Source organism: Lontra canadensis, unplaced genomic scaffold (genome assembly GCF_010015895.1).
Source record: "Lontra canadensis isolate GAN:19392208 unplaced genomic scaffold, GSC_riverotter_1.0 scaffold105, whole genome shotgun sequence".
Taxonomy (NCBI): domain Eukaryota; kingdom Metazoa; phylum Chordata; class Mammalia; order Carnivora; family Mustelidae; genus Lontra; species Lontra canadensis.
This window is the reverse complement of record NW_022631099.1, coordinates 2,918,692-2,942,418: the sequence shown is the minus strand read 5'-3', so window position 1 is coordinate 2,942,418 and position 23,727 is coordinate 2,918,692. Positions and strand designations below refer to the sequence as shown.

Genomic DNA, 23,727 nt, shown 5'->3' with positions numbered 1-23,727 from the left:
TGAATCTGGGCCGCTTCTTCCCTGACGCCCTCCGCCCTCCGGTCCTGCCCGGGTACTAGTTCTGCCCTGTGCCCTCAGGCAACCGCGGGACAGGGGTGGGGGTGCGGGGGACGGTGTTAGAACTCCCAGCTCCAGTCCGGGTGGCCACGCTTCTCTGCACAGCCCCTTTGGCCCCTTCCCCTGGCTCCTGGCCCCACAGAGGACTTTGGCTGACCGACGGGTGGGGCTGCGAGTTCGGGAAGGTTTGTGAAGGCCCAGATCCAAAATGCAAAATTGTGGAGTCTGTCAAAGGAGACGCAGCAGCGCCTCCTCCCTGCACTGTGCCCTCTCCCCGCCTCCGAGCCCTCCTCTTGAGCTCCACAGCCTCTGTCGCGCCCTTTTCAAATCCTTTAAGGACTTTTCCAAAGATGCATCTCATTGGAGCCTAGGACTGGCCATGCCGGTCAGGGCCACTGGCTGGAGATCACCCTGTCTTAAGACGCCCCTGTCATACCTGCCATTTCAAAGTCTTGCTGCTGCATTTCATCACTCTTTGAAATTCTCGTTTTAAAAGTATGTTTCCTTGCTTCCTGTCTCTCCACCACACCTCTGCACCAAAATGTAAGCTCTGTGAGGGAGGGAGTGGGGAGGGCCAGAATGTCCACTGACATTTGAATTTGAGATAATAGGCAACTTAGTTTTTTAAGTATGTTCCATGTGTTATTTGGTACATATTTATACTAAAAAAAAAAACAATCATTGTTCATCTTAAATTCAGATGTCCTTGGGCATCCTGTATTTTTATTTGCTAAAACTGCCATCCCGAGGGGAGTGGCCCTTGCCTGTTGGCTTCCCATCTGTGTCTCCACACCTGCAACAGTGCACATGGGAAGTGGTGAACACATGTTAAATGACTGGGGGGATAAATTCCTTCCTTCATTCACTCATCCATCTGACCCATTATGTGAAGTACCAGCTGGGGCCTGGTTATCGAATGGTAAATGGGACACGGTCCAGTGGAGGAGGCAGGAACCACCATCTGATTACACTGTGGTTATGCAAAGTGGTGGGAGCTGTATGAGCACAGAGGAGAAGCCAGCGGGGCTGCTGGAGGAAGACGACAAAGATGGGACTTGGAGGGGGGGAAGGAGAGAAAAGAAAGGTGTGACAGTCTGGGCAGAAGCCTTGGCATGTGCAAAGGCTAGAGCCAAGGGGAAGCTGTGGGATTCTGAAAGTTTCTAGTGGCAGAGTGGGGGGCAGATGTGCAATGAAGTGGGGCAGTCAGAAATCAGCTGAGGAGGAGGCTCGTTCACTGACCGTCCGTACCTACCAGTCAGGCACTGTAGCAATGCTACTGTGTTTGGTTGGTATCACTGTGCCCATTACACAGATGAGGAGACTGAGGCTTAGGGAAATGAAATGCCTGGTCTGGGTTTACAGTCTCAGTGGGAAAAGCTGAGCTTCAAACTCATGTCTGTCAGACTCTGAAGCCTGCACTGGTCTGGAAAAGCCCCTGGGTTAAGGACTGGAACCCAAATTAGAGGATGAAGAAACTAAGCCTCAGAAAGGTGACAGGGGTGTCCCAGTGAATATGGCTCCCTCAGTTTCACAGGAACCTCACCCCTCAGGCAGCCAAAGTCCTCCTCCTGATGGAGGCAGTGCGAGGGGTATGAGACCTCAGGAGGACCTCGGCAAGACCCAGGAGTCAAGGCTGCTCTACTTCCTGCTCCTGTTTGGGTTGGGTCTCCAGGACCCCCTTGCTGAGCCCTACGGCTAATTCCTTGCATGGGTCCTGGGCGGGTCCACCGTTTCCATGGATACCGCCTCCTACCATCCCTGAAATCTCATTGTGACCAGTATTAAGAGATTAACACTGCCTGGCAGCCCTCCGAGGGTATTGGGTGCCAGCGTGGCGGCAGGAGCCCCCTCAAGGATGAAGAGGTTGCTCACTGTGCGGGACCCCATAGCACCAGGAGGAGGATGTCAGACTGGGGCCAGGGCTTCCCCCGGCACCCCCCAGGTATGGTTCTGACTCCACAGCTACCTGGACAGGAGCACGGGGTGGTGGAAGCGAGACACAGGACCCGGGGAGGAGTCCGGATTTGGGAGCAGTACAGAGGCCTCGTACCCTGAGCCCCCAAGCCAGAAAGGCTTCTTGACAGGCAGATGCCGTCCTGATCAAGGCAGGTCCAGATTCCCTCCACGAGGCGAGGGGAGCCTTACAGAGTCTTTTAGCTAAAGACCAACTACCTCATCTTCCTTTGACAGTTCGGGAAACTGATGCAGAGAAGGAAAGTGGCCAAAGTCAGTCAGTTAGTGGCCTGAAGCAGGTGGACAGTTTCAAGGCAGCCCTGAGGTCGCCTGGGCAGAAAACACTGGTTAAGATGGCATTGCCCCCCCCCCCCGTGCCTTGAATTCCAAGTGTTCCTCCCTGACCTCCAGGAAGGGGATCCCCTTGGTCTCTGTCTTCTGGGCCTGTCCCATGGACCATGCCTCCTTCCCTCCCCATCCTGACCTTCCCTGCCTGCCACACAGCCTGATGCTGGCAGAGAGTTCCTGATAGTCTTCACGCCACCAGAGGACATGGCCACCAGGCCCTAACTGTCCCATCCAGGGGACGTCCCCTGGCTGGGTAACCATCTGGAAAACTGTGGACATTTTTTGTTGCCTGCTTCAACCTCTCTGTGTCTTTGTGGGGGGGGGGCATCCAGACACAGTGGGGGTCCTGACAGCCCACCCCTGTGTCACCTCCTGCCAGGCCAGCCTGGAAATTTAGGTCTGGCTTCAAAACTCACTGGGCCAGGTTTCCTGGAAAGCCACATTGGGGCAGGGGACAAACACGGCTCTGGAGCCAGGTCGGGGTAGCTCAAACACTCAGCAGTCTGAGCCTCAGTTTCCTCACCTGTGGAGGAGGGCAATAACCCTTCCTTCCTCAGAGCTTGCTCTCAGCTGGAATGGAAGAGAGTGTAGTCTGCTAGTAAAGACCAAAGGAAAGTGGGGAACAGTGCCTGGGGCGGGGGGTGCTAATCCTGGGCCTTGGATGCTGCTGGGTTTGCAGGAAGCAAGCCTGGAAGAGGCTAGGGAAATGAGAGGAGAAGTGGCCTGTAGTGAGGAGGGGGAGTGGCCTGGTGGGTGGCTGGGGAGGGGACCAAGACTTCTCAAAGTGCACCTTTTTTTTTTTAAGACTTTATTTTTATTTATATGACAGAGAGAGAGATATCACAAGTAGGCAGAGAGGCAGGCAGAGAGACAGAGGGGGAAGCAGGCTCCCTGCTGAGCAGAGAGCCCGATGTGGGACTCGATCCTAGGACCCTGAGACCATGACCTGAGCTGAAGGCAAAGGCTTAACCCACTGAGCCACCCAGGTGCCCAAAGTGCACCTTCTTTATTGTTTCGATTTTTGGACCACGTGAATGTAATACTGATTCCAAAAAATAACTTAAAAATTTAAATAAATGAGGTAAAATATCAAGTAATAATAATAATCAAAAGGCCTCAGTAATATGAAAGGCGTGCAGCCAAGACAGAGACCAGAGCGTGAGGACTTGACGTAAGGAACAGAGAAAGCATGCCTCCGAGTCCCTGATTTTTTGACCTGGAAAGGCCCTTTGTTTCAAGCCAGTCTCATTTTGCCAATAGCAAAATACTGGTCATTGGTACCAAGAATCGGGAGCTCCCTACATGCCAGCCACAGTGCCAGGCAGTGTCTGAATATCACCGCGCTGAGTGGGCATTCTGACTTAACAGGAAGCTATCATCATTCCCATTTTACAGATGAGGAAACTGAACCTCACTGAAGTTGTAGCTCGTGAGTTGTAAAACGTGGATGCATATCTAGGCCTTTCTAGCTCCCACCGTGGGTCTCAGTCTTGGCTGCACATCAGAATCACCTAGGGACTTGAAAAACTACTGATGCTTAGTACCCACCTGCCCCAATCCCCAGATTTGATCACTGGTCTGGGGTGGGGCCTGGGCATCAGCATTTTTTAAAGGTCCCAGGTGATTCTAATTCACCATCAGGGTCGAAGCTGGGCTTTATGCTAGACAACTTTTCAAACAGGAAACCAAGGCCAGGGAAGGATATGACCTTGCCTAAGGTCACACAGTGACTGGAAGCAGAGCTGAGGCAGGACTTTTATGGAGCTTTTGTGAAAATAAACGAGGCACTCTCCTCTGGGCAGATAAATCTCTACGGGCATTTGGTTTGGTAAGTGGAACAGAGAACCTTTGTGCAGTGAGCAACCTGTGCAACTATATGCGGCAACCCTGGCCTGAGTCTCAGGACTCCCAAACACTATATCTCAGTGACCCTCAGGCACGTCCCTGGGGCCCTTCAGTACCTGGGTACAGGGGGACCCAGGGTTGTTCCCAGGTTAGGGGTTCATCCCTTACACCATGACTAGGGTCTGGGCCGGGCAGGAGCTTGCTATCATCCTCCAGGCCCCACAGGGGCTGAGCAGGCCCCATCTCACTCCGAAGGTCACTTCTGCAGATAAAGTCAGGAACATAACCCAGAGGGAGGAGGGATACACACAGGAGGGACAACAACAGCCTCAGCCCAGAGTCACAAGCCACCTGGCAGGAGGCAGCCCTCAGGCAGGCCCTGCCCCCAAAGACCCAAGTCCTCCTGGCTTCCCTCCTGATCACTCTCCAGACCATACGCTCTACCCTACCCCCTGAGCCCTGTGGTCAGCATCTCCCACAATGCCCTGCTCTCGGGCCAGCGTGCCTTCCATGTCCCTCCATCATCACCCACCGTGTTCTCTGCTTCTGGATGTTCTTGCAGCCCAGGATGTCACCTCCTCCAGCAATCCATCCCTGACCACCCCAGCCCAGAGACAGACTTGCCTGCCTTAGGCCTCCTCCAGGCCTCCCAGACCATGCACACAGCCCACACGTGCCTCGGTGGAAGCCAGCTTGCCTTGGGGGCACCGAGTGTCAGCCCTGGAAGGGCAGGGTGGCCCCGGGGTTAAGAGCACAGACTCTGGAGCTGGGCTGCTCAGGTTGGAAGCCCAGCTCTTGTTCTTCAGATGCTGTATGAGCTCAGGGCCCATGGCCCAGACCCTCTGTGCCTCAAGCCTTCAAAATGGTGATAAAATGATTGGCTACTTCATCGACTGGTTGTAAGGCTTAATGAGTTAACCCATGTAAAGCCCCCTGGACAGCTGCGTTACCATCAGCCGTGGCTGTCCACGCTCCGCTTCCTCCTCCTCACAAGCCCAGGAGGTAGGTATGGTTATTCCCACCCGCAGGTGAGGAAGCAGAGTCAGGGAAGGGCCCTGCAGCTTTCTCTGGGGCCTGACGCCTCCAGAGGGAGGACGTGGCTGAGGCGGGTTCTGGCTTGGAACCTCTTGGTTACAGCTCAGGGCTGTTCCACAGAGGGTCCCCAGGGCCCAGGGCCAGGTGAACTCCCCAGACTCTAGATGGCTCCAGGCACCTGTCCGCCTCCAGCCAGCCTCAGGGAGCAGGGCTGAATGGCAGAGCAGGACGTTTTCAGTATATCTTGTGTACTAATGTCCAGAGCACATCACTGAGTCCAGAGGGAGCCCTGTCTTCTCGGGCTGGCTGGAGAATCAGAATACCTAGGGTAGCCTTCTGTCCCCGGACAAGGACGCCCACGACCCCACAGTCTGCATAAGGAAATGAGGGGATGAGGCTGGCCCAGCATCTTTCCAGTTCCACCATTGGTGGGCTCTGGCTCTACGAAGGGAATATTAAGGGGAGGGAATCTAAAAGCCTGAGAGGCACTGGGTGAAGCGGGGCCTGTGCCTCCCCTGCCAGGCTCCCAGGAGCCTCAGATCCCGTTTGAAAGACCCCAGGACCCACATCCTCCTCAGCACTCTCCAGGCTCTGACACTGCAGGATTCTAGAATCCTGTGCTCAAAGCTGCCGCTGTGCACCCCTGTTTGTAAAGCTCTCCCCCCAGCTGCCTTTATCTCTCTTTGGTAACAGAGCAAATTTGCTCAGGACCCAGAGCAGGGGCAACAAGCAGACTGTTGACTCTTGAGCAAAACCTACCCCGTGGAGAGCGGGAGAGACGGCACTGAATGTGCGTGGGGAGGCCAGCAGCCTCTTGCATAACCTGGGTGGCCTCCTGCCCACCCAGGCCTTTTCAGGGTTAGGGGTGAGGCAAACCGCAAACTCATGCCCAGTTAATTTTTTAAGGCAAAATCAACAGGCTCAGCAATGATTAGCAGGCGAGTAAGTTCGTCTTAATCAGACTGAGGAGAGGGAGGAAGGAGGCTTCTGGGGGCCCAAGGATGGGGCTCGGTTATCAGTTAACCACATGAATGTTGTTTCCTTCCAAATCCACTGGCCTTCAGCCCCGAGCTCCCTCATCTTCCTCTCGGAAGTACTCCTCTGGCAACCCCGTGGCCATCAGCAACTGAGGGAACAAACGCTTTACCGTGCAGGGTCCCCAGGAGGCACTGCCAGGGCCGTTGAGGGCTGGGATGAGGGGCAGGGCTCCTCACAGAGCTTGGGGTCTTCTTTTGAAGGTCGAGCCCCCCCCCACCCAGCTCCCTCCACTGCTGTGTGGCCTTGAGCAGGACCCTTCTGCCCTGTGGGGCTCAGGAAGGGGCCTGAGGTCTATGGTTCAACCTGCAGCTCGCTGCCCTGGGGGCCTCAGTGTCTCCATCCACCAAATGGGTGGGCTGGTTGAGACCCCCTTTCCAGTCTTAAAGTTCTGTGAGGTCATGACTGAATTAAGCCAATGTGGCCTTATCCAGGTGAGGAGGGTGGTATGGGCAGTGTTTTAGGAATTCAAGGGGGAGGGAAGGTGCCCAAAAAAGGGAGGGGGCCTACCTGATTATCTGCTGTTGGTACCAGCAAGCGACAGATCCCAGCTCCAGGAAGAGAGCTGTCCTCTCAGATGGGAGGCAGGGGTCCCTGTCGGGTGGGGTGGTCCCTGTCTGCAGGAGTGGCCTGGCAGACCCCAGCTGGCCCAGGACCCCTCCCCTGCACTCGAGTGCTACCAAGGGAAGCAGCAGGGCCAGGCCAGCCCTGGGCCTGCTGGCTGCCTGGACTGGAGTTTGGTCAGTGGTTGGGGACCTATATTGTGAGAAAGTTTAGGACTTTGTCCACAAACTGGAATTTGAAATTTCAAAGGGGCAAAACTGGAGGGCCCTACCCCAGAGTGGAGATGGCTCTTGGCTTCTTTCCCCCACGACTTTTGTTCTTTGTCTTGATAAGTCTGGGTTCCCTGCACCACTCCCCGGCGGAGGGGGGAGGGCGGCGGTGGTAGGGCGAGGAAAGACGAGATAGTGGGGTGGTAAGCGCCCAGGGGAAGCCAAGATGCCAGGCAGCCTTCGGTGGCCGCTATCGGGAGGGTGCCTCTGAGCTTTCATGTGACCAGGGACAGGCTCCTTGGCCCCTCAGATCCCAGAGCTCCAAGAAGTGGTGTGAAGGAGTCTCCAGCTCCCCCAGTCCAGAGTTCTGGTGTCCTTTCTGGGATTCCCGGAGGGAGGCAGTAAATAGGGAGTGAAGCCTGTGAGCTTTCTGGTCAGACTTGGGCTCCAATGACAGCCCCTCCTGTGTGGGCTTAGGCAAGTCACTCCTTGTCTCTGAGCCTTAGTTTTGTCCTCTGCAAAGCAGAGTGGATAAAATGAGAGCAGTGGTGGAAGGATCTAACCACCGTACTTAGCACAGAATCTCTCCAGAAACATTAGCCATTACGGTGGTTTGAAAGGAAAATGAACTGATCCAGAGTGGCGGCTCTCTTACCCGCTGTCCAGACTGGAGGCTGGGGCGCCCTGCCCACAGCTGGCTCTGAGGCAACCCCTACCCACCCCCCACCCCACCCCACCCCCGGCTGCCCCAGGTAAGCCCTTCTGCCCTTCTAGAGGTCTCCATCTCTCCATCTACAAGATGAAGGAGTTGGACCTCTCAGTGAGCTCTGAGGTCCTCTGTTGTCTGCTGGGAGCCCCCGCATGTCGAGTGGGCTCAGACAGGCCACGGGGTGGGGCAGAGAGTGAGAGCGGGTGCTGAGCTGATGGTGTGGAGGCCTCAGGTGTGTTCGAGGCCAGGCAGGCCATCCCCAGGAGCTCTTCTGAGCAGGGGTCCTGATTGCCACCGATCGTGAGGGTTGCCTAGTGGGTCAAGGAATCAACCACCAGTGATAATTGTCCCTGTTGCACCAGAGGCCTACACTTGGTCATTTAATGTCCACACCATCCCTACGAAGGAGGTACCAACCCATTTATCTGATGCCAAAACTAAGGCTGGGAGGGGTGGACATGATGTCATAGTTTTGGGAAGTTGGCAGTGCCTGGATTTTGGCCTAGCTCTGATTTCAAGGCCTGTAGTTTACCCTTGAAGTGGTGGTTGCAGGGGTGGGGGAGAGGGAAGGAGGTCTAAGAACGCTTATGATATTATTTAATTTAATCTTTACCACAAACTACAAGTTAGTCCCATTTACTAGAGAAATCAAGGCTTCAAAAGAATAACCTGCTTGAGATCACAGAGCCAGTAGATCTTACAGTGGTGTGTCGTTTATATAAGGCACGTGTATCTAGAAGATACTGTTTGGGATCAGTTCAGGGTGAAATAGAGCAGGTCAATTATGCAAGTTCACATGTGGGCCGTTATAGTTCAAGAATGGATAAATGTACACGTGGAGTAGGTTGTGATGTGCGTGATGTGGACGGGATATAACACAGGTTCTAGACTGTGACTCATAAGCAGCGGATCATGGGTGTTGTGTGTTTGGTAAAGTGTATGTCACGCTCTGTGTCCTTGGTAGCTTGTCACAGTCACAGGCGGACTGTCTACCTGGTGGTTCTCCTGTGTAACGGGTCAGGGATGTGGCATGCCACGGCTCACCCCAGTGGACCATAGACCTTACTTCATTCAATCGAAGATGTCATCTGGAGATTGAAAAATTGTTATTTTTGTTACCAGTGAACTCTGACATGCTAATAATCACATCCCACCATTGGTAATGGGGGAGTGTGCCCCTTAGAGCTGATGAGACGCCGTGCATGTAGGTCACAGATGGCTGGCTTGTGAAAGCAGTAGTGTGTGTGTGGCCTAACCCAGGTGCCAGACAGGTGGCAAGACCCAGGGTCAGCCCTCACGGGCCCCTCCCAAGGCTGTCCCTCCTCCTCCTATGTGTTTATCCCTCAGTCAGCTCTCCTGCCCAGCTAGCTCTGTCTGGGCTACTGGAGCTGGGGTCTGATATCCCCGGGGTCGGGGGTGGGGCATGGGAAGAACGTGCCAGTCACTGAAGTCTCCTTCGGGCCTTTGTCACATTTCTAGGCACAGACTGTGGGGTGGGGTTGGGGGAAGGTCTCTCTTCCTCCCTCCCTGGGGGTCTTGTACAACAGACAAAATGGGCCAAAATCTCCCCATTTTACGGTAAGGAATTGGAGGCCCCGAGAGAGACGTGATTTGTACAAAGTCATACATATAGTGATAGAACTAGCTCCTAAACCCAGGTCTCCTGACATCAAGTGCAGCCTCTCTTCTCCTCCAGGACAATCACTTCCCTTTCTCAGCTCCTGGGGGGACGATGGAGAGGGGAAGAACAAGGCGACACAGTCCGGAGATGGGGCTTCTAATAATCGGGAGAACGAGGAGGCTGCCGCTGCCCACCCTCACACTCACACCCCCGTGCCCACTGATTTGCCTGCACAGAACCCCTCCCCCCACCTGTTTGCTCCTTCACTGGTTCACACACGCTTTCACTAATTCACCCACTCATTCCTTGATTCACTCCATCACTAACTCACCCCCTTGCCGTGTGCCCATCGGCCGTCACTCCTTCACCCACGCTTGCTCCAGCTGCCCGAGGAGGACAGGCTCCCAGGCTCCCAAGTCTAGGCCCTTCTGCCCTCGTCTGCGCTGTCTGCCTCCTGCATTGTGACCTCCCCTCCCAGGCTATGCGGGGAGCTCTTGGTGTCGAGGGCCCGTGGGGTCAGAGGGCATGACGGGAAAAGGGGGAAGGCGGCCCGCAGAAGGCCGGAGGACCCGCCGTCGAATCTGCAGGGCACCTTGTTCAGAAATCATTAGGGATCTCAGCAATAGCAGAGCATTAAGCCAAACACAGGGGCTGAAGTATGGGGCCTCCCGCGACGGCTCAGGTGACAGGCCCACGAAGGCCCCTCTGAAGGAGGCTGTGGGTGGAGAGAAGAGGGAGATGGAAATGGGATGGTGGAGGGAGGAGGGTTGGACTCTTGATAGGACCTGCCTGATACCGTCTCGTTTAACACTCAGGCCACCCTTCGAGGTCAATTATGCCTTTTACAGAGGAGGAAACTGAGGCTCCAGGAGGAGAATCATTTACCCAAAGTCATGACTGGTAGGGGGTAGGCGCCTGAGTGTAATCCAGGTCTGTGGGGCCGCAGGCCTCACCTCCGGCTGTTGAGGGGGGTGGGGAAATAAGTAGGAGGAGGTGAGAACATTGGGGGGGGGCGGTGCTGAGCTGCTGGCTGCTGTGGGGGCTGGTGGTAGCCACAGGGGGGTCCCGGGAATCAGGAAAGGAGAACCCCAGGTGATTCCATGCTCCTTCCCAGGGAGATGGGCCATGGGAGGGGGGTTCCCAGGAGGAGGATCCAAAGATTGGTGTCTGGTGTCTGGGATTTGGGTCTTTATTTCTGTGCCATGAGGTGGCTTTATCTCCTCCAGAGCATTGAGGGTAGAAGTCAATGATTTGGGAAGTTACTGAATCAGGGCATCTTGGAGGGGGAGCTGTCAGTGTCTTGGCCTATCATCTAGAATGCCTGACTTTGGGTGATAATGGCTTGGGGGAGCGGGTGGCTGAGTCAGGGGTCCGATGAGTGCCGGCGAGCTAGTGTGTCCGTCCTACAGAAATCCGTAACCGAGTATGGGGGATTAGGGCCCCAACTGTTGTAATGGCACCTGGGTGTCCACCAGAAACCAATAAACAGCCAAATCCCTGCCGCCCCGCCCAGCCTACCCACCAGTGGGGGAGCTGATTAACCATTAACCCCCACCCCTCCCCGGCAGAGCCTCCACCCCTTCGCAGGGGCTAGGCCAAGACTCCGGGCAGATCCTCCCAGAGGAAGGTTTGAAACGCAGGAAGGCAGAGGGGGCCCCTGGGAGGAGGCGGCAGGAGGGCAGAGGGCCGGGGCCGGGGCTCTGCCCGGAGCCTTCGGGGTGGGCATCCTGGGCAAGGCGAGCGGCTGAGGGGTGGAAGGGGAGAATGCGTCTCTCCAAAACCCTCGTGGACATGGACATGGCTGACTACGGCGCCGCACTGGATCCCGCCTACACCACCCTCGAGTTCGAGAATGTGCAAGTGTTGACCATGGGCAATGGTAGGTGGGTGCAGGTGTGCCCAGGTGTGCGGCTCGGAAGCAGGCCTGGGGCGCTCAGTGCTGCGCCGGGAGGAGAATGATAGAAAACGGCATGTTGGGCCTGGAGGTCCGGACAGGTGTCACGCCAGGTGAAACAGGTGTGCCCAGGTACAGCGGCCAGAGGCATTCTGGGTGAGGGGAGGCCCGAGTGGGCAGCTCTCCAGCAAAAGTAGATCCCAGGTATTCTTGTCTCGCCCTTCTGCTCCCTGTTACCTCAAGGCTGTCTCTGCTTAGTGTGTCACTGGGAGTGGCAACATGACGGTGACCTCCCCCTTGGCGCCCAGCTGCCATAGTTGGGCCTGACTAGGCCCCTTCCTGCACCCTCTGGGCTTAGGTCCAGAGAGATAGAAAGGTATGCTCTGTCGCTGGAGATGCTGGATGGAGAGGCTCCACGGGGTGTCTTTGGGACTTTCCTGGGGTGAACGCCCCGCTTAGGAAAAATTAGAGTTCTTAGGGAAGTTTTGTTCAATGAGATGCTGGTCAGCAGTGTGAGCTGTGGTGTGCTCGTGGCCTCCCCTGGGTGTGCACGCGCGAGTTTCTGCACACCCGTGTGTGAGGGGAGAACCATGTTGGCAAACATGTGTGTGCCTCCGGGAACCCTTTTGCATATTTGCGTTAGTTTGTCTGTATGTGCCGGTTCTTTGGTTTCCATTAGTATTTGATCACTGCGTGTGTTTGCTGGTGTCTCGAGAGGTCTGTGTGCTTGTCTCGCTTCTGTCCGGAAGCAGCAGCGTGTGTGTGTCCGTGTATCTGCAGAAGTTCACGCACAGGCTGGGTGCCCTGTGCTTTCTGGACGTATGTCCTGTGCGGGCATTCTGTCTTGTTCCCCGGTATGTCCCTGCTCCTGTCCTAGTGCACGTTCCTGGACTGGGGGGTGATCCGTACTCTCTCGTAACCTCCGTTATGGAGACGGGATAGGCAGGGGGTCGGTCCTGACATTTGCCAAAGGAGAGTCCCCTGAGCCGCACGTCCCTTTCTCTCTGAGTTGGTGTCGTGGCCTGCATTGTGTCACTCCCCGGGTTTATAGATTTGCTTGCACATCACCAAGAGTACATCTGAAACTGGGTTGAGAGGTTCTCCTCCCCAAGGAGGTAGGGGGAGAGAGGAAGCCTGGAAGCCAGGAAGCTTCTAGAGGGGAAAGACCCTAAGCCAGCCTCAAATAAGGTGTGTGGTAGGGGACCAAGGCCAGCGTGGCCCCTGCCCTCCTTCTGTGGCTCTGTGGCTTCAGCCAGGGTCTGCAATGCTTGTGGTCAGTTTGGCTTAGTCAGAAAGATGTGACTGCGTTGCCCATGGTCGGCCTCACCAGCTGCTCACCTGTTCCTGCCGTCCGCTCACTGTGCGACCTTGGGCACGTCATATCCCCTAGTTTGGCCTCTCCGTCTTCTGCAAAATGGGTTTAATCACCTCAGTTGAAGCACCTGCTGGGCCGGTCAGCTCTGCGGAGCATCTGTGGAAGGGAGTTGTAGGGAAGATCACAGCAAATGGTGAACAAGAAGCTTCTGCACCAGGCAGGGTGTCATGTGACCCCGTGGGGACATGATGTGCTGTCACACTCCTGGCCACTGCCTAGCCCTGGACTACTCCCTAGGGCCAGCCCCGTCACCCCTTCAGAGCCTGCACCTCCCTAAGTCACGTGTGCCCTAGGTGGAGGCCACCCCTGGGTGTCCCTTCAGTAGCACAGCCTCGGGCTCAGGGGCCAGAAAGATATGGGCTCAAAGTCTGGCGTAGACCCTTCCTACCTATGAGAACTCTGCAGGCCGGCCTCCTCTCTGAGCTTCTGTTTCCTCATCTGTCAAACGGGGTACAGACTAGCACCTGCCTCCTGTGCTAACCAGAGGATTTGGTAAGATGAGGCGCGTGGTGCCCGGCCTTGGTAGCTGGGCCTCACCCACCATGAGTCGTCTCAAGAGCACTGGGCATCCGTCAGAAGGTCTGCGTTCCCCACTGGCCTTGGAAAGGGTGTGAGTGTTGGCATCACATGTTAATTCCTCCTGAGCTGGGGGTTCCAGCGCTCCATGTCCCATCTGTCTCCCACCCCTGACTTGGAAGCCCCAGCAACAGCAGGGACTTTGCTTACCAGAGGCCCCCACAGACATCCCAGCAAGGGCAGCCTGGGCCAGAGTCGTCCAGCACACCTGGACTATAAATTGGGCTCCTCCACTTAGCAGGAGTGGGATGACCCTGGGCAGGTCACAGGTCCTCCCTGAGCCTCGGTGTTCTCACCCGGAGAATGGGGCCTGTCTGCCGAAGGCTGCGGTGAGATGATACACTCAATAGCACCCAGCCCCTTCTGCGCAGGGTGGAGGATCCCCCGCCCCCCCAGGCTCCCTGAACAGCCAGGAGTTGTGGGGTCATAACCTCCCCAGGGGTTGAGGGAAGTGAGGCTGAGGGAGAAAGGGCACCGACATGGCTTAACAATTATCCCCATCTCCGGGAATAATTCACCAAGTGGAGGGGGCTGAGCTCTGGGCACCTCAGGAACCTAGGAGATGTCAGCTGGATGATGGCAGAGACGAGACATGGCGGGGTCCACTTACGCATGAAGGCTGGACATCCTCTGCTCCGGGAATTTGATTCTGCAGGAAAGCTTTCCCCTCACGAATCCTGATACGGTGCTTTTTATGTACCACGCATGTCACCTACATCAACCCACTGAATTCCCCTACAGTCTTAGGGGATAATTATGCATCCTGTTTCCCGTGCAAGGAAACAAAGACACGGAGAGGTGAACCCATGCAGCCCACATCACCTGGCTAAGAAGTAGGCCAGCTCAGACTGAAGCTTGGTAGAAGGGCTGTAGCATGTGTGCCCTTGACTGTAGCACAGTGTCCCCTCTGGTTCTCAGTGCGGTGTTCCCAGGAAGTCAAGGTCAGATTTGGAGTATCCACAAAAACCCATCTGCATATGACTGTGTGGTATGCATATGTGTGCATTTTTCTGGGGAGATGGTCCATGGCATCTATCATCTTCTCCAAGAGGTCTAGCCTTGATGGAAGGCCTACTTACACAAAGAGGGTTCTGCTGCTGAAATTAAAAAAAAAAAAAATTGCAAACCAGAACAGTTGAACCCCTGCCTTTTAAAGTTAGGGATACTGAGGCCCAGGGGGACTCAAAGAGAGGTAAAGGGACTTGCCCAAGGTCACAGGTCTGTTAGTGGCGACATCAGCACTAGCACCCAAGGACCCCAAGCACTCTGTCCAAGATCTTTGCTGCCTGTTTCTTATCTCCCCTCTCAGACTTACATAGATGCAGTAGCTTTCACCTCTGACACAGGTGGTATTTCAAAGATGCCCAGAACCTTGCCCTGACCCTCCCAGGAGGACAGATGGGCCGTTGTCCTTGGTGCATGTCTTCCTGTTCCCTGGGAGAGTTTGTGAGGCCTCTGGATTCACTGAGAAATGAGGGACAGGACCTGAGCAAATGCTGGGGGCATACTGTCCCTTCCACAGTCCCCTCTGCCCAGTCAGTCGGGTCTGTAAGGGTCAGAGGCATCGTAGGGGGTGATCAGGTTTTCATTACTTACCAGAGAAAACTGGGTCTAGTAGTCTGCACCGTAGAGTAGCAGACCCTCACAGATGACTCTATGAACTCATTGTCACAACCATCCCTAAGTAACAGATGCAAAACAGGAGTTCCAAAATGCCGAGGGACTTGCCCAAGGTCATTGAGGGAATGGGAACAGCACCCAGGTCCGGATGAGGCTGAAGGCCTGGGGCGGGGATGGGGGGTGGAGAGATCCCCATAATGCTCATATTCATTTCTGTACCTAAGCCACCACGGGAGCAGGGCCCCTCCTGAGTCCTCACTCTTGTCTCCTCTGGTGCAGACACATCCCCATCAGAAGGTGCCAACCTCAATGCACCCAACAGCCTGGGCGTCAGCGCCTTGTGTGCCATCTGTGGGGACCGGGCCACAGGGAAGCACTACGGTGCCTCAAGCTGTGACGGTTGCAAGGGCTTCTTCCGGAGGAGCGTGAGAAAGAACCACATGTACTCCTGCAGGTGAGGAGCCCCTGCTTGGAGCCTTGATTTCTCTAGCTGGGAAGTGGGTACACTTGGGCTGCTGATGTTCCCCAGAGTCTGTCTGCCCCCTCACTAGGTCCCAGAAACGTCTGCCTTCTGAGGCCTTAAAGCTTCCTCTGGTTTCTTAGGCCTCAGGGATCCAGATGGGAACATGCATCTAGGAACCTCATTCACTGGTCATAAAGCTACCAGCTGCCCTTTACTGAGCACTTACTATATGCCAGACATACTGAGTCTTTGTATGTATTTAACTGGCCCTACAAGCCCATTGTTATTTTCCTGCTTAGCAAATGAGGATCCATGAGGTTTGGGACCAAGCTGCTTCTGAAGCCTCAGAGGGTGGGGCCCATCCCACAACCTGGTGCTTTTCCTGGGACAAATAGGGGATTGGCCCCAGGCCTTTCTACCTACCCCACACCTCCCATTCGGAGTAACAACAATAATAAAATAATAGCATTCAGAGGCACCTGGGTCACTCAGTTGGTTACGTGGCTGCCTTCTGCTCAGGTCATGATCCCAGGGTCCTGGGATAGAGCCCCGCATCGGGCTCCCTGCTCAGTGGGGAGTCTGCTTCTCTCTCTCCCTGCTTGCATTCTTTCTCTGTTAAATAAATAAAAATATAAATAAATAAGTAAATAAATAAATAGGATTTGGCTATGAGGAGTTGCCATTTGCAGACGCACTGCGGGTCACATCCACATATCTTCTCATTTCCGTCTGTCAGCACGCCTCTGACATGGTTGCTATGATTCTTCCCATTTTATAGATGAGGAAGCTGTGGCTTGGGGAGGGCCAGGAATCTGTCCAAGGTCATCCATCTTGAATCAGTGGCAGAACCCCTGTTGACACTCAGGTCTCCACCCTTGGTTACCCTTTGGCACTGCCTCTGTGTACAGCTCCCTCCAGAGTCACTTGGCCAACCAGGTACGGACTCTGAGCCATAAGCAGGAGGCTGCCGTAGCTCTGGACTCTCCTAGAACGTGGTAGAGAGTGCAGTGCCCTGGTCCTTGAAGGGCTAGAGTTTCTAGCTCAGTTCTACCATCAGGCTGAGTGATCCCGGGCTACGTGTCACCTCTCCAAGCCTCAGCTGGACAGGGCGGGCTTCTTCGAGAGTCCTGGGGCCTGACTCATGGTTAGCATGACTCCCATGATGAAGGCAGGGAGGCTGGGAGTCAAGGCCAGGTTGGCCAACGCTTTAGCTCGGCCGGGGACAGGAGGGCTGTCCCTGCCGCATCCAACCCTCCAAGCTTCTCCCCAGGTTCAGTCGGCAGTGTGTGGTGGACAAAGACAAGAGGAACCAGTGCCGTTATTGCAGGCTCAAGAAGTGCTTCCGGGCTGGCATGAAGAAGGAAGGTGAGCCTCGGCCCTCCCTCTCCCCCCACCTCCACCCTTATCCCCACCCCCCACAGCCCCACCTGCACCCACTCCGGGAAGGCAGGTACAAGTATGCCACCCTTTATGACTGGGTGACAGGCCCCTGGGGTAAGTGGAGAATGGCTGAGAGGAGGGAGGGCCTGGCAATCTGGCCACAGGGTGGGACTGGGCTTGGTCTTGAGAAAGAGATAAGCTCTCACTCCTGGCTACTCTGGTTCCCAGCCCTCGCCACCCCTATCTACCCAACAGCCACGGCCATGGGCAGCCCAGTCAGGTGTTTTCTCTTCATACACTATTGCAAACAGGAAGAGAGCAGAGAATGTCTGTGTGCCCGCCACCTAGACTCAGCAAATGTGGACAGTAGTGGGGGAGGGGGTCTCTCTTCCTGAGCTTCCTGCCCCAGGGGCAGTGCCCCTGTTCCTTAGTCTTCACTCTCAAGTGTCTGGTGACCCCAGGTTTTCACATTCTGCAGAGCAAGAACGAGGCGTCAGGCTTGCCCTGGGTGAGGCAAGGAGCACATTTATAAAGTATATAAAAAGTTCGGGGCTCCTGGGTGGCTCCGTGGGTTAAAGCCTCTACCTTCAGCTGGGGTCATGGTCTTAGGGTCCTGGGATCAGGCCCCACATCAGGCTCTCTGCTCAGTGGGGAGCCTGCTTCCTCCTCTCTCTCTGCCTGCCTTTCTGCCTATTTGTGATCTCTCTTTGTCAAAATAAATAAAAAAAAAAAAGTTCTCTCCAGGCCTCCTGTAAACAGGAGATGCCAGGCACCAGGCTGGGCTTTTCTACGAGTGACGTGGCACCCTATGTGGCTGGCACCATTGTCACTCCCCCTTTTCCTGGATGTGGGGACTGAGGCCCAGAACAGGTCCAAAACTTGCCTGAGGCCCCACAGCTTTGCACCCAATGCTTCAGACTAGAGTTGGGTTCTGCCTGGTGATACCTGATGCCACCTCCTTTATGACCTCCAGATCTCAGGGATAGCCTGAGCTCAGGAAGCAGAAATCCTTTAACTACTTCATTTCCTGCTCCTCTCTGCTCACCTTCCCCAGCTCGGGCACCAGACCCTCACTCCTCACCCGCAGCTGTGGCACACCAGCCGGACCCGTGGCCTAACCCTGTACACATACCCAGCCCAGGGCAGGAGTCTGGGACCAGCCTGCCCGAGCTGCCTGTGAAGGAGGGTCTCTGGTCTCTCTGGTCTTGCTTTGAGCTCCTGAGTCCTGTTGGGAACTTGGACCTGCTGACCCCTGTGAGGCACTGAGTTGGCTCCAAGGCCCCTTCCTGCTGCGACTCCACAATGGTAGCATCCAGCTCTTGGGGGGAGGGGGGTTCCGGTGGGGGAGGGGCCTTTTCAAAGGGCAACCCCCTCCACCCCCCAACTTCCCAGTCTTCAGTGGGGTTGAGTCCCTCTCCTCCAAGTCCCTCTCCTCCTCCTCCTCCTCCTCCTCATCTCCACTTTGTGGAATGAGGAATGTGAGAAACAGGACTAGAACCTGCGCATGGGCAGCAGGAGGCAGGGAAAAAAACGAGCGTAAGGTCTAGGGGCCTCGCGCTCTGTGGTTCTCATGGCTGGGGGCTTTGTTCCCCACAGCCTAAGGTGTCAGGTTCGAGAGCATGAAGCTCTCATGGTAAAATTTCAGGCCTTGTGACAGGCAGGCAGGAAAAGGATTGGTAGCCTTCCTAGGCTGGACAGGGCCTGGTGCCTGCCTGTGGTCTCTTATATGTCTTGCTAAACATCCAGAATCACTAATGTGTCACTTGAGAAATATTTCTTCTGACTCTGGTTTTCCCATCTGTAAAATGAGTGGCGATAACGATGCCTTCCAGCTCTGGGAGTCCAGCCACCCACTCACTGATCTGCCTGTCCCCCTGGGGGCGTGTGTGTTTGTTCCCTGGTCCCCTGTATGAGCTGCCAAGGAGGGAGCAGTCCCGTGTCCTGGTTCCTGGAGGGAGAGGGAGAGCCCCAGGCCATTCTGCCTTAGCTAGCCTCGAAAATAGCCCCGGCTTCTCAGCTCAGGGAAGGAGGCTTTCGGCCAGGAGGATGGGAGCCTTGGCTGATGGCAAGTGAGCGAGCTAGTCAGTGTTGGTGCTCTTTGTGTGTTTCGGTTAACTGGAAGATGGTGACACTGACAGTCGTGTGGTTGCTTCAAGAATAGGCCTAGGGGGCATGGTGTTTGGTCCTCATGGCAGTCAAGCTCCAGGAGGAAAAAGTATTACCCATTCTACCAAAGTCTTGTCATCCCGACACCCCTCATCCAGCTGGTGGGATGTCCCCAAAGCCCAGAGAGATTCTTGGCCAAAGCCTCCGTGATCAGGAGGGTTGGGACAAGTTTTCATTTCTCTTCTCTGATAGCTTTAAGATTCAGGAATTGAAACCCAGGAGTGGTCCCTGACCACAGGAAGGCCTGCACTGCCAAAAGAATTGATGGACTGGCCAGGTGGAGGCGCGGTCACCAAACCGACCCCCTCCCTGCTTTACAGATGGGGAAATTCAAGCCAGGCAGGCCACGTGAGCAGGTGGAGGCAGGCTCCCCTGAGCTGGGCACACACCAGGCTCCCTGAACTGAAACTGGGAGTGCTTGGCCTGGGGGCATTATCTCTGATCTAGAAGCTTCCCTAGCCCACAGGGAAGGGCTCCTAATCCACAGGCCTGTGAGCCTTGGCCAGAGCATGTTCCATGGTGGCCAAAAGTGGGTTCCCTGAAGGGGAAAATACTCTGGGGAGAAAACTGGGGGTCAGTGGGCCCGACAGCAGGTCTTGAATTCTGTCCTATAACCTGAGACAACGGCTACTGTGGCTCAGCTGGCAGACCCAGGACGAGTGCCCAGCCCCTAGACAGAAGCCCACCCAGGAAGCCAGGCCGGGGGTGCAGGAGGTACAGGCTGGTGGTGGGCCATGGGGCGTTTTGATGGGCCCTTCCTCAGAACCCTGGCCCAGCCCCCCATAGGCCCCGTCCAGGGGTTCTCTGGGAAGACAGGCTCATCCTCCTCTCTTCCTCTGGCCAGGTCGGTTAATATTCAATAGGAGTTACATTAGGTCCCCGACCCTGCTAATACTGAGCAAACATTTGGAAAACATCATTCCGTGACTGAGCTCGAGCTGGGTACTGATAACATGGGCTAACCTTGGGGAGCCCAATCCGCAGCTGCTGACAGCAGCCCTTTTATTGGGCCCGCCTCCCATCGGCGCCCTGGTGGGTGCGGGCGGGCGCTGGCGGCTGAGGCTGGGAGGGGTGTCCTCGGGCAGGGCCGCCACGTGTGCAGGGGAGTGGCCCCAGGGGCTGGCTCTGGCCGGGGTGGTGGGTGTCAGGAGAGATTTCTGACCTGGAGACTGGTTTCCTATCCCACTCATGCCGGGGCTTGGTCTATGCTGTCTGGCTTTCATTCTCTGATTTCAGCCATGTTTGAAATCAAGAGAAAGTTGAATGGCGGCCATGGACGTTCCATTGAGAAATCAGAGCTTCCTTCACTTGCTCAATCAACATTTCTTGGGCACCTACTGTGCGCCAAGCCCCATGCTAGTCACTGGGGCTACAGCCGTGAACAGCAACGGAGTTCTAGCTTTCTGGAGCTTTCCTTCCCATCGAGAGACAGAGAGTAAGGGAATGAACAAGAGATTGTAGAGTAAGGGCCCCCAAAGAGAAGGGAAGCAGGAGAAATGAGGGGCAGAGCCTGAGGGAGGGAGCTCCATGCCAGCAGGGTGATCAAAGTGGGTGTCTCTGAGAAGGTGACGTGTGCACGGAGCCAGGCGCCAAGCAAAGCAGCAGCGAAGCTGTGGGGGGCAGAATCCCAGGCCGTGGGGCAGCGGCGGCTTGGCAGGCAGTGTGGGGTTAGAGACCAAGGGCCGTCATGAGGCGTTCAGTCCGCGTGAGATGGGGAGTCACCGGTTTTGAGCGGTGTGGGGATGGGACTGAGTTGGGTCGTAGCAGATCCCGTTGACTCGGACAGGTGCCCAGACAGTCAGGGTAAGGCCGGAAGCAAAGAGGCCTGAGCCTGAGCTTTGATCTGGAATAAAAAGGGACTTTGATCTGGAATAAAAGGGACCCTTTTCCAAATCAGGGATTAAAAATCTGTCATCTAGATAGATCCATCATCAATACGCAAGACCCATCTCAAACCCTCTGCCAAGGCATCACTGTGTTGCATCCCCCCAGAGACAAGGGGATCACTTCCACCGCACCGCATTGTGTTGGGAGCAGTTCTGGTGCTTAGAAGGTTCTTCCATAGGCTGGGCTGGAATCATCGGCCCTCATTCCCGCATGCTACTCCAGGTTCTGCCCCCCGGATCCCCCCTCCTTCCACCTCCAACCATGTTTCCTTTACTCCGAGTCAGCCCTACAGTATCTCCTTTGGGGTTAGACTCTCTCCCCACATACCCCATCTGCTCCTCAGCAGTCAGGACCCCTCTCCCCTTCACCCCAACCCTGTCCCCCCACCTCACCTCTCTGTGCCTCCTCACAGCTGTGCAAAATGAGCGGGACCGGATCAGCACTCGGCGGTCAAGTTATGAAGACAGCAGCCTGCCCTCCATCAACGCTTTGCTGCAGGCTGAGGTCCTGTCCCAGCAGGTATCAGGATGACCCTCTTAACCCACCTGGTGATCCCCCATACCAAAGAGGACTCTCACCTCCACCCATGTCCTCCCCAGCCAGGCCCTGGATCAAGGGCCCTGGAATATCACAGAAGGGAAACTGAGCCAGTTCTGTAGCAAAGACACCACTGGGACCCAGGTCTGGCCCTCTGTGGCACTTTCTAGTTCATCCTTTTGCATGCATTCCGCGGACCAGAGTCGACTTTCAGTGAGGGCCTGAGATCAGTTTAGCCCTAAGAGAACAGATTATTGGACAATTAGACAGATTAGCACACGGGCTCAGCCCATTCCTTGCTGTGTGACCTTGGGCAAGTCACAACACCTCTCTGAGTTGTGTTTTTTTCACCTGTCAGGTGAGAATGATGATTTTTGCCCTGAGCTGAAGGGTTCTTTGGAGTTCTGAGGAGCTGGCAGAGGAAGAAGTGGGGGCAAGCTGCCAGTGGAGGCTCGGGGGAGCCTCCTTCCTCATATCAGCCTTCTTCAGCATCCTTCCTTCTCTCCCTTTGCCCCCGAGCTCCCTCCTGAGCTGAAAGGCATCCACAGTCCATCTCCCCTTTTCCAGACACGGAAACTGTCTGGGCGGGGGGGCACTCTGTGCAGGGAGCAGAGACAGTAGGGAGGGCCTGACCATCCCCAGCATGTCCTTCACTCCTCCCAGATCACCTCCCCCGTCTCTGGGATCAATGGAGACATTCGAGCGAAAAAGATTGCCAGCATCGCTGATGTGTGTGAGTCCATGAAGGAGCAGCTGCTGGTGCTCGTTGAGTGGGCCAAGTACATCCCTGCCTTCTGCGAGCTCCCTCTGGATGACCAGGTGAGCACCAACACTCTGGGGGCAATGGCGACACTGGGCAGGTGGGTCCTGCTGGCCCCCCTGGGATATAGTCTTGGTTTGGTTTGATTGTCTTTAATGGAACACACATAGTGCTCATGTGTGCCCAGAGCTGTTTAAATAAGTGTACATACCTTAACTCATTTGATCCATCCAGCAGCCCTATGAGTTAGGTACTGTTAGCATTCCCATCTTAGAGGTGATGCAGTTGGGGCACCGAGAGGCTAAGTGACTTGCTCAAGGCCACACAGCTAGTATCCAGCACAGCCGGGATTAGAACACTGTGCATGCAGGTGTACTTTGGTAGGCAAGCTCCAAAGTCCAGGCTCCTGGCCGCTGCACTCCTGCACCAGACAGCTCTCCTAGGAGCATGCGGACAGGGCCCCAGAGCCAGGGATCCTGAGAGCTGAGCTTGAGCCCCGGCTCAGAGACTGGTGCTCTGTGTGATCTGGGACAAATGACCCCCTCTCTCCGAGTCTCAGTTTTCTTATCTGTAAAGTGGGAATTACAATATCGGCTTCAGAAAAAAAATAAGGACATTACCATTTGAAGGGCCTAACTCATGTAATGGAACACCAACGTCGTGGCCCAGGCCACAGCCGGCCTCCCTGAGTATCACTTTCATTCCTGTATCCCACCAAGATGGTTTAATTGAGCTTTCTGTTTCCCGAAGTATCTTCTTTGGAATACCAACACCGTCCTGGGGGTGGGGGCAGGGAAGAGGCTGGAGCAGCGGGGTGCACGTCTGAGGACAGATGAGTTTCTGAGATACTGCAAGCAATCGCTCCTGGCCAGGCACCTCCTAGGGGTCTCCTGTCTGGAGGGACTGTCGGACTGGGTCAGCTTCTCAGCTTGGAGGGAAGCTTGGATGGTGCCCCAGACATCAGCTCCTGGTGCATTGCTTCTCAGTTCTGCACATCTGCACCACATACTGACAATGCATGTAGTCTATGAAGGTTTCCGAGAAGTCCTTCAGGCAAGGAAGCTGCTGATCTCGGTGGGACCCAGGGCTCTCGGACTCCCTGAAGCCCCAGACTCTTAGAACACCTGTTAGTATCCTAAGGTGGGGTGCACTGTGGAAACACTGGTTCGGCTGGTTCTCACTCTCCTACTGGGGCCTGGGTCGGATGCTCTGTCTCGTGGTTCCTTCCCTGCTTTGGGAGGGATGACAGGCCCGGGATCTTGGCCAAGCTGCCCCTGCCTTTTCCCCTGTTCCTTGTGTGCTGGCCCTGGTCCCCTCTGCTCGCGAGTCTATATTAATGTTTAATCCCTTCTGTTCCTTCCCAGGGGCTCAACAGGGCAATAAGATACCCCCAAGCTGAGCAATTGTTAACCTCGATTTCCCACCCAAATCGCCCTGGCTGGGGCTCAGAGCATTCTTAGAGAGCAGTGATGGGTGGCCAGCAACACAGGACAATCATTAACACTCCCCACGCCACCTGCCCACCCCAGGAATAGCCGCCATGTCAGGAGGGTTCCCAGCTCCCCATTCATGGTGTATAAGGAGCCCATCTTGCCCAAGAGAGTTGGGACACACCTGGGAGAATTGGGGGGCACTGTCCTCCAAAGGATACCCCAGATCTATCAGTGCTGCCCCAGGAACCACTTTCCAAGTT

The 23,727-nt window shown here is 55.5% G+C and overlaps 1 protein-coding gene across 3 annotated transcripts in view; it reads left to right on the top strand.

The window, feature by feature from the left end:
• Nucleotides 1-1,892: 1,892 nt before the first annotated feature.
• The window catches only part of HNF4A (hepatocyte nuclear factor 4 alpha), a 31,674-nt gene continuing 9,839 nt past the window's right edge, over nt 1,893-23,727 (top strand). For 2 of the 3 annotated variants that reach the window (XM_032838525.1, XM_032838523.1), the window contains exons 1-5: nt 11,088-11,255; nt 15,121-15,295; nt 16,575-16,669; nt 21,150-21,256; nt 21,938-22,093. In XM_032838525.1, the coding sequence (XP_032694416.1) occupies nt 11,141-11,255; nt 15,121-15,295; nt 16,575-16,669; nt 21,150-21,256; nt 21,938-22,093 (648 nt within the window). In that variant the 5' untranslated portion in view covers nt 11,088-11,140. Of the gene's footprint in view, nt 2,000-11,087; nt 11,256-15,120; nt 15,296-16,574; nt 16,670-21,149; nt 21,257-21,937; nt 22,094-23,727 lie in introns of those variants that run through there. The other variant, XM_032838526.1, reaches the window with a different exon arrangement.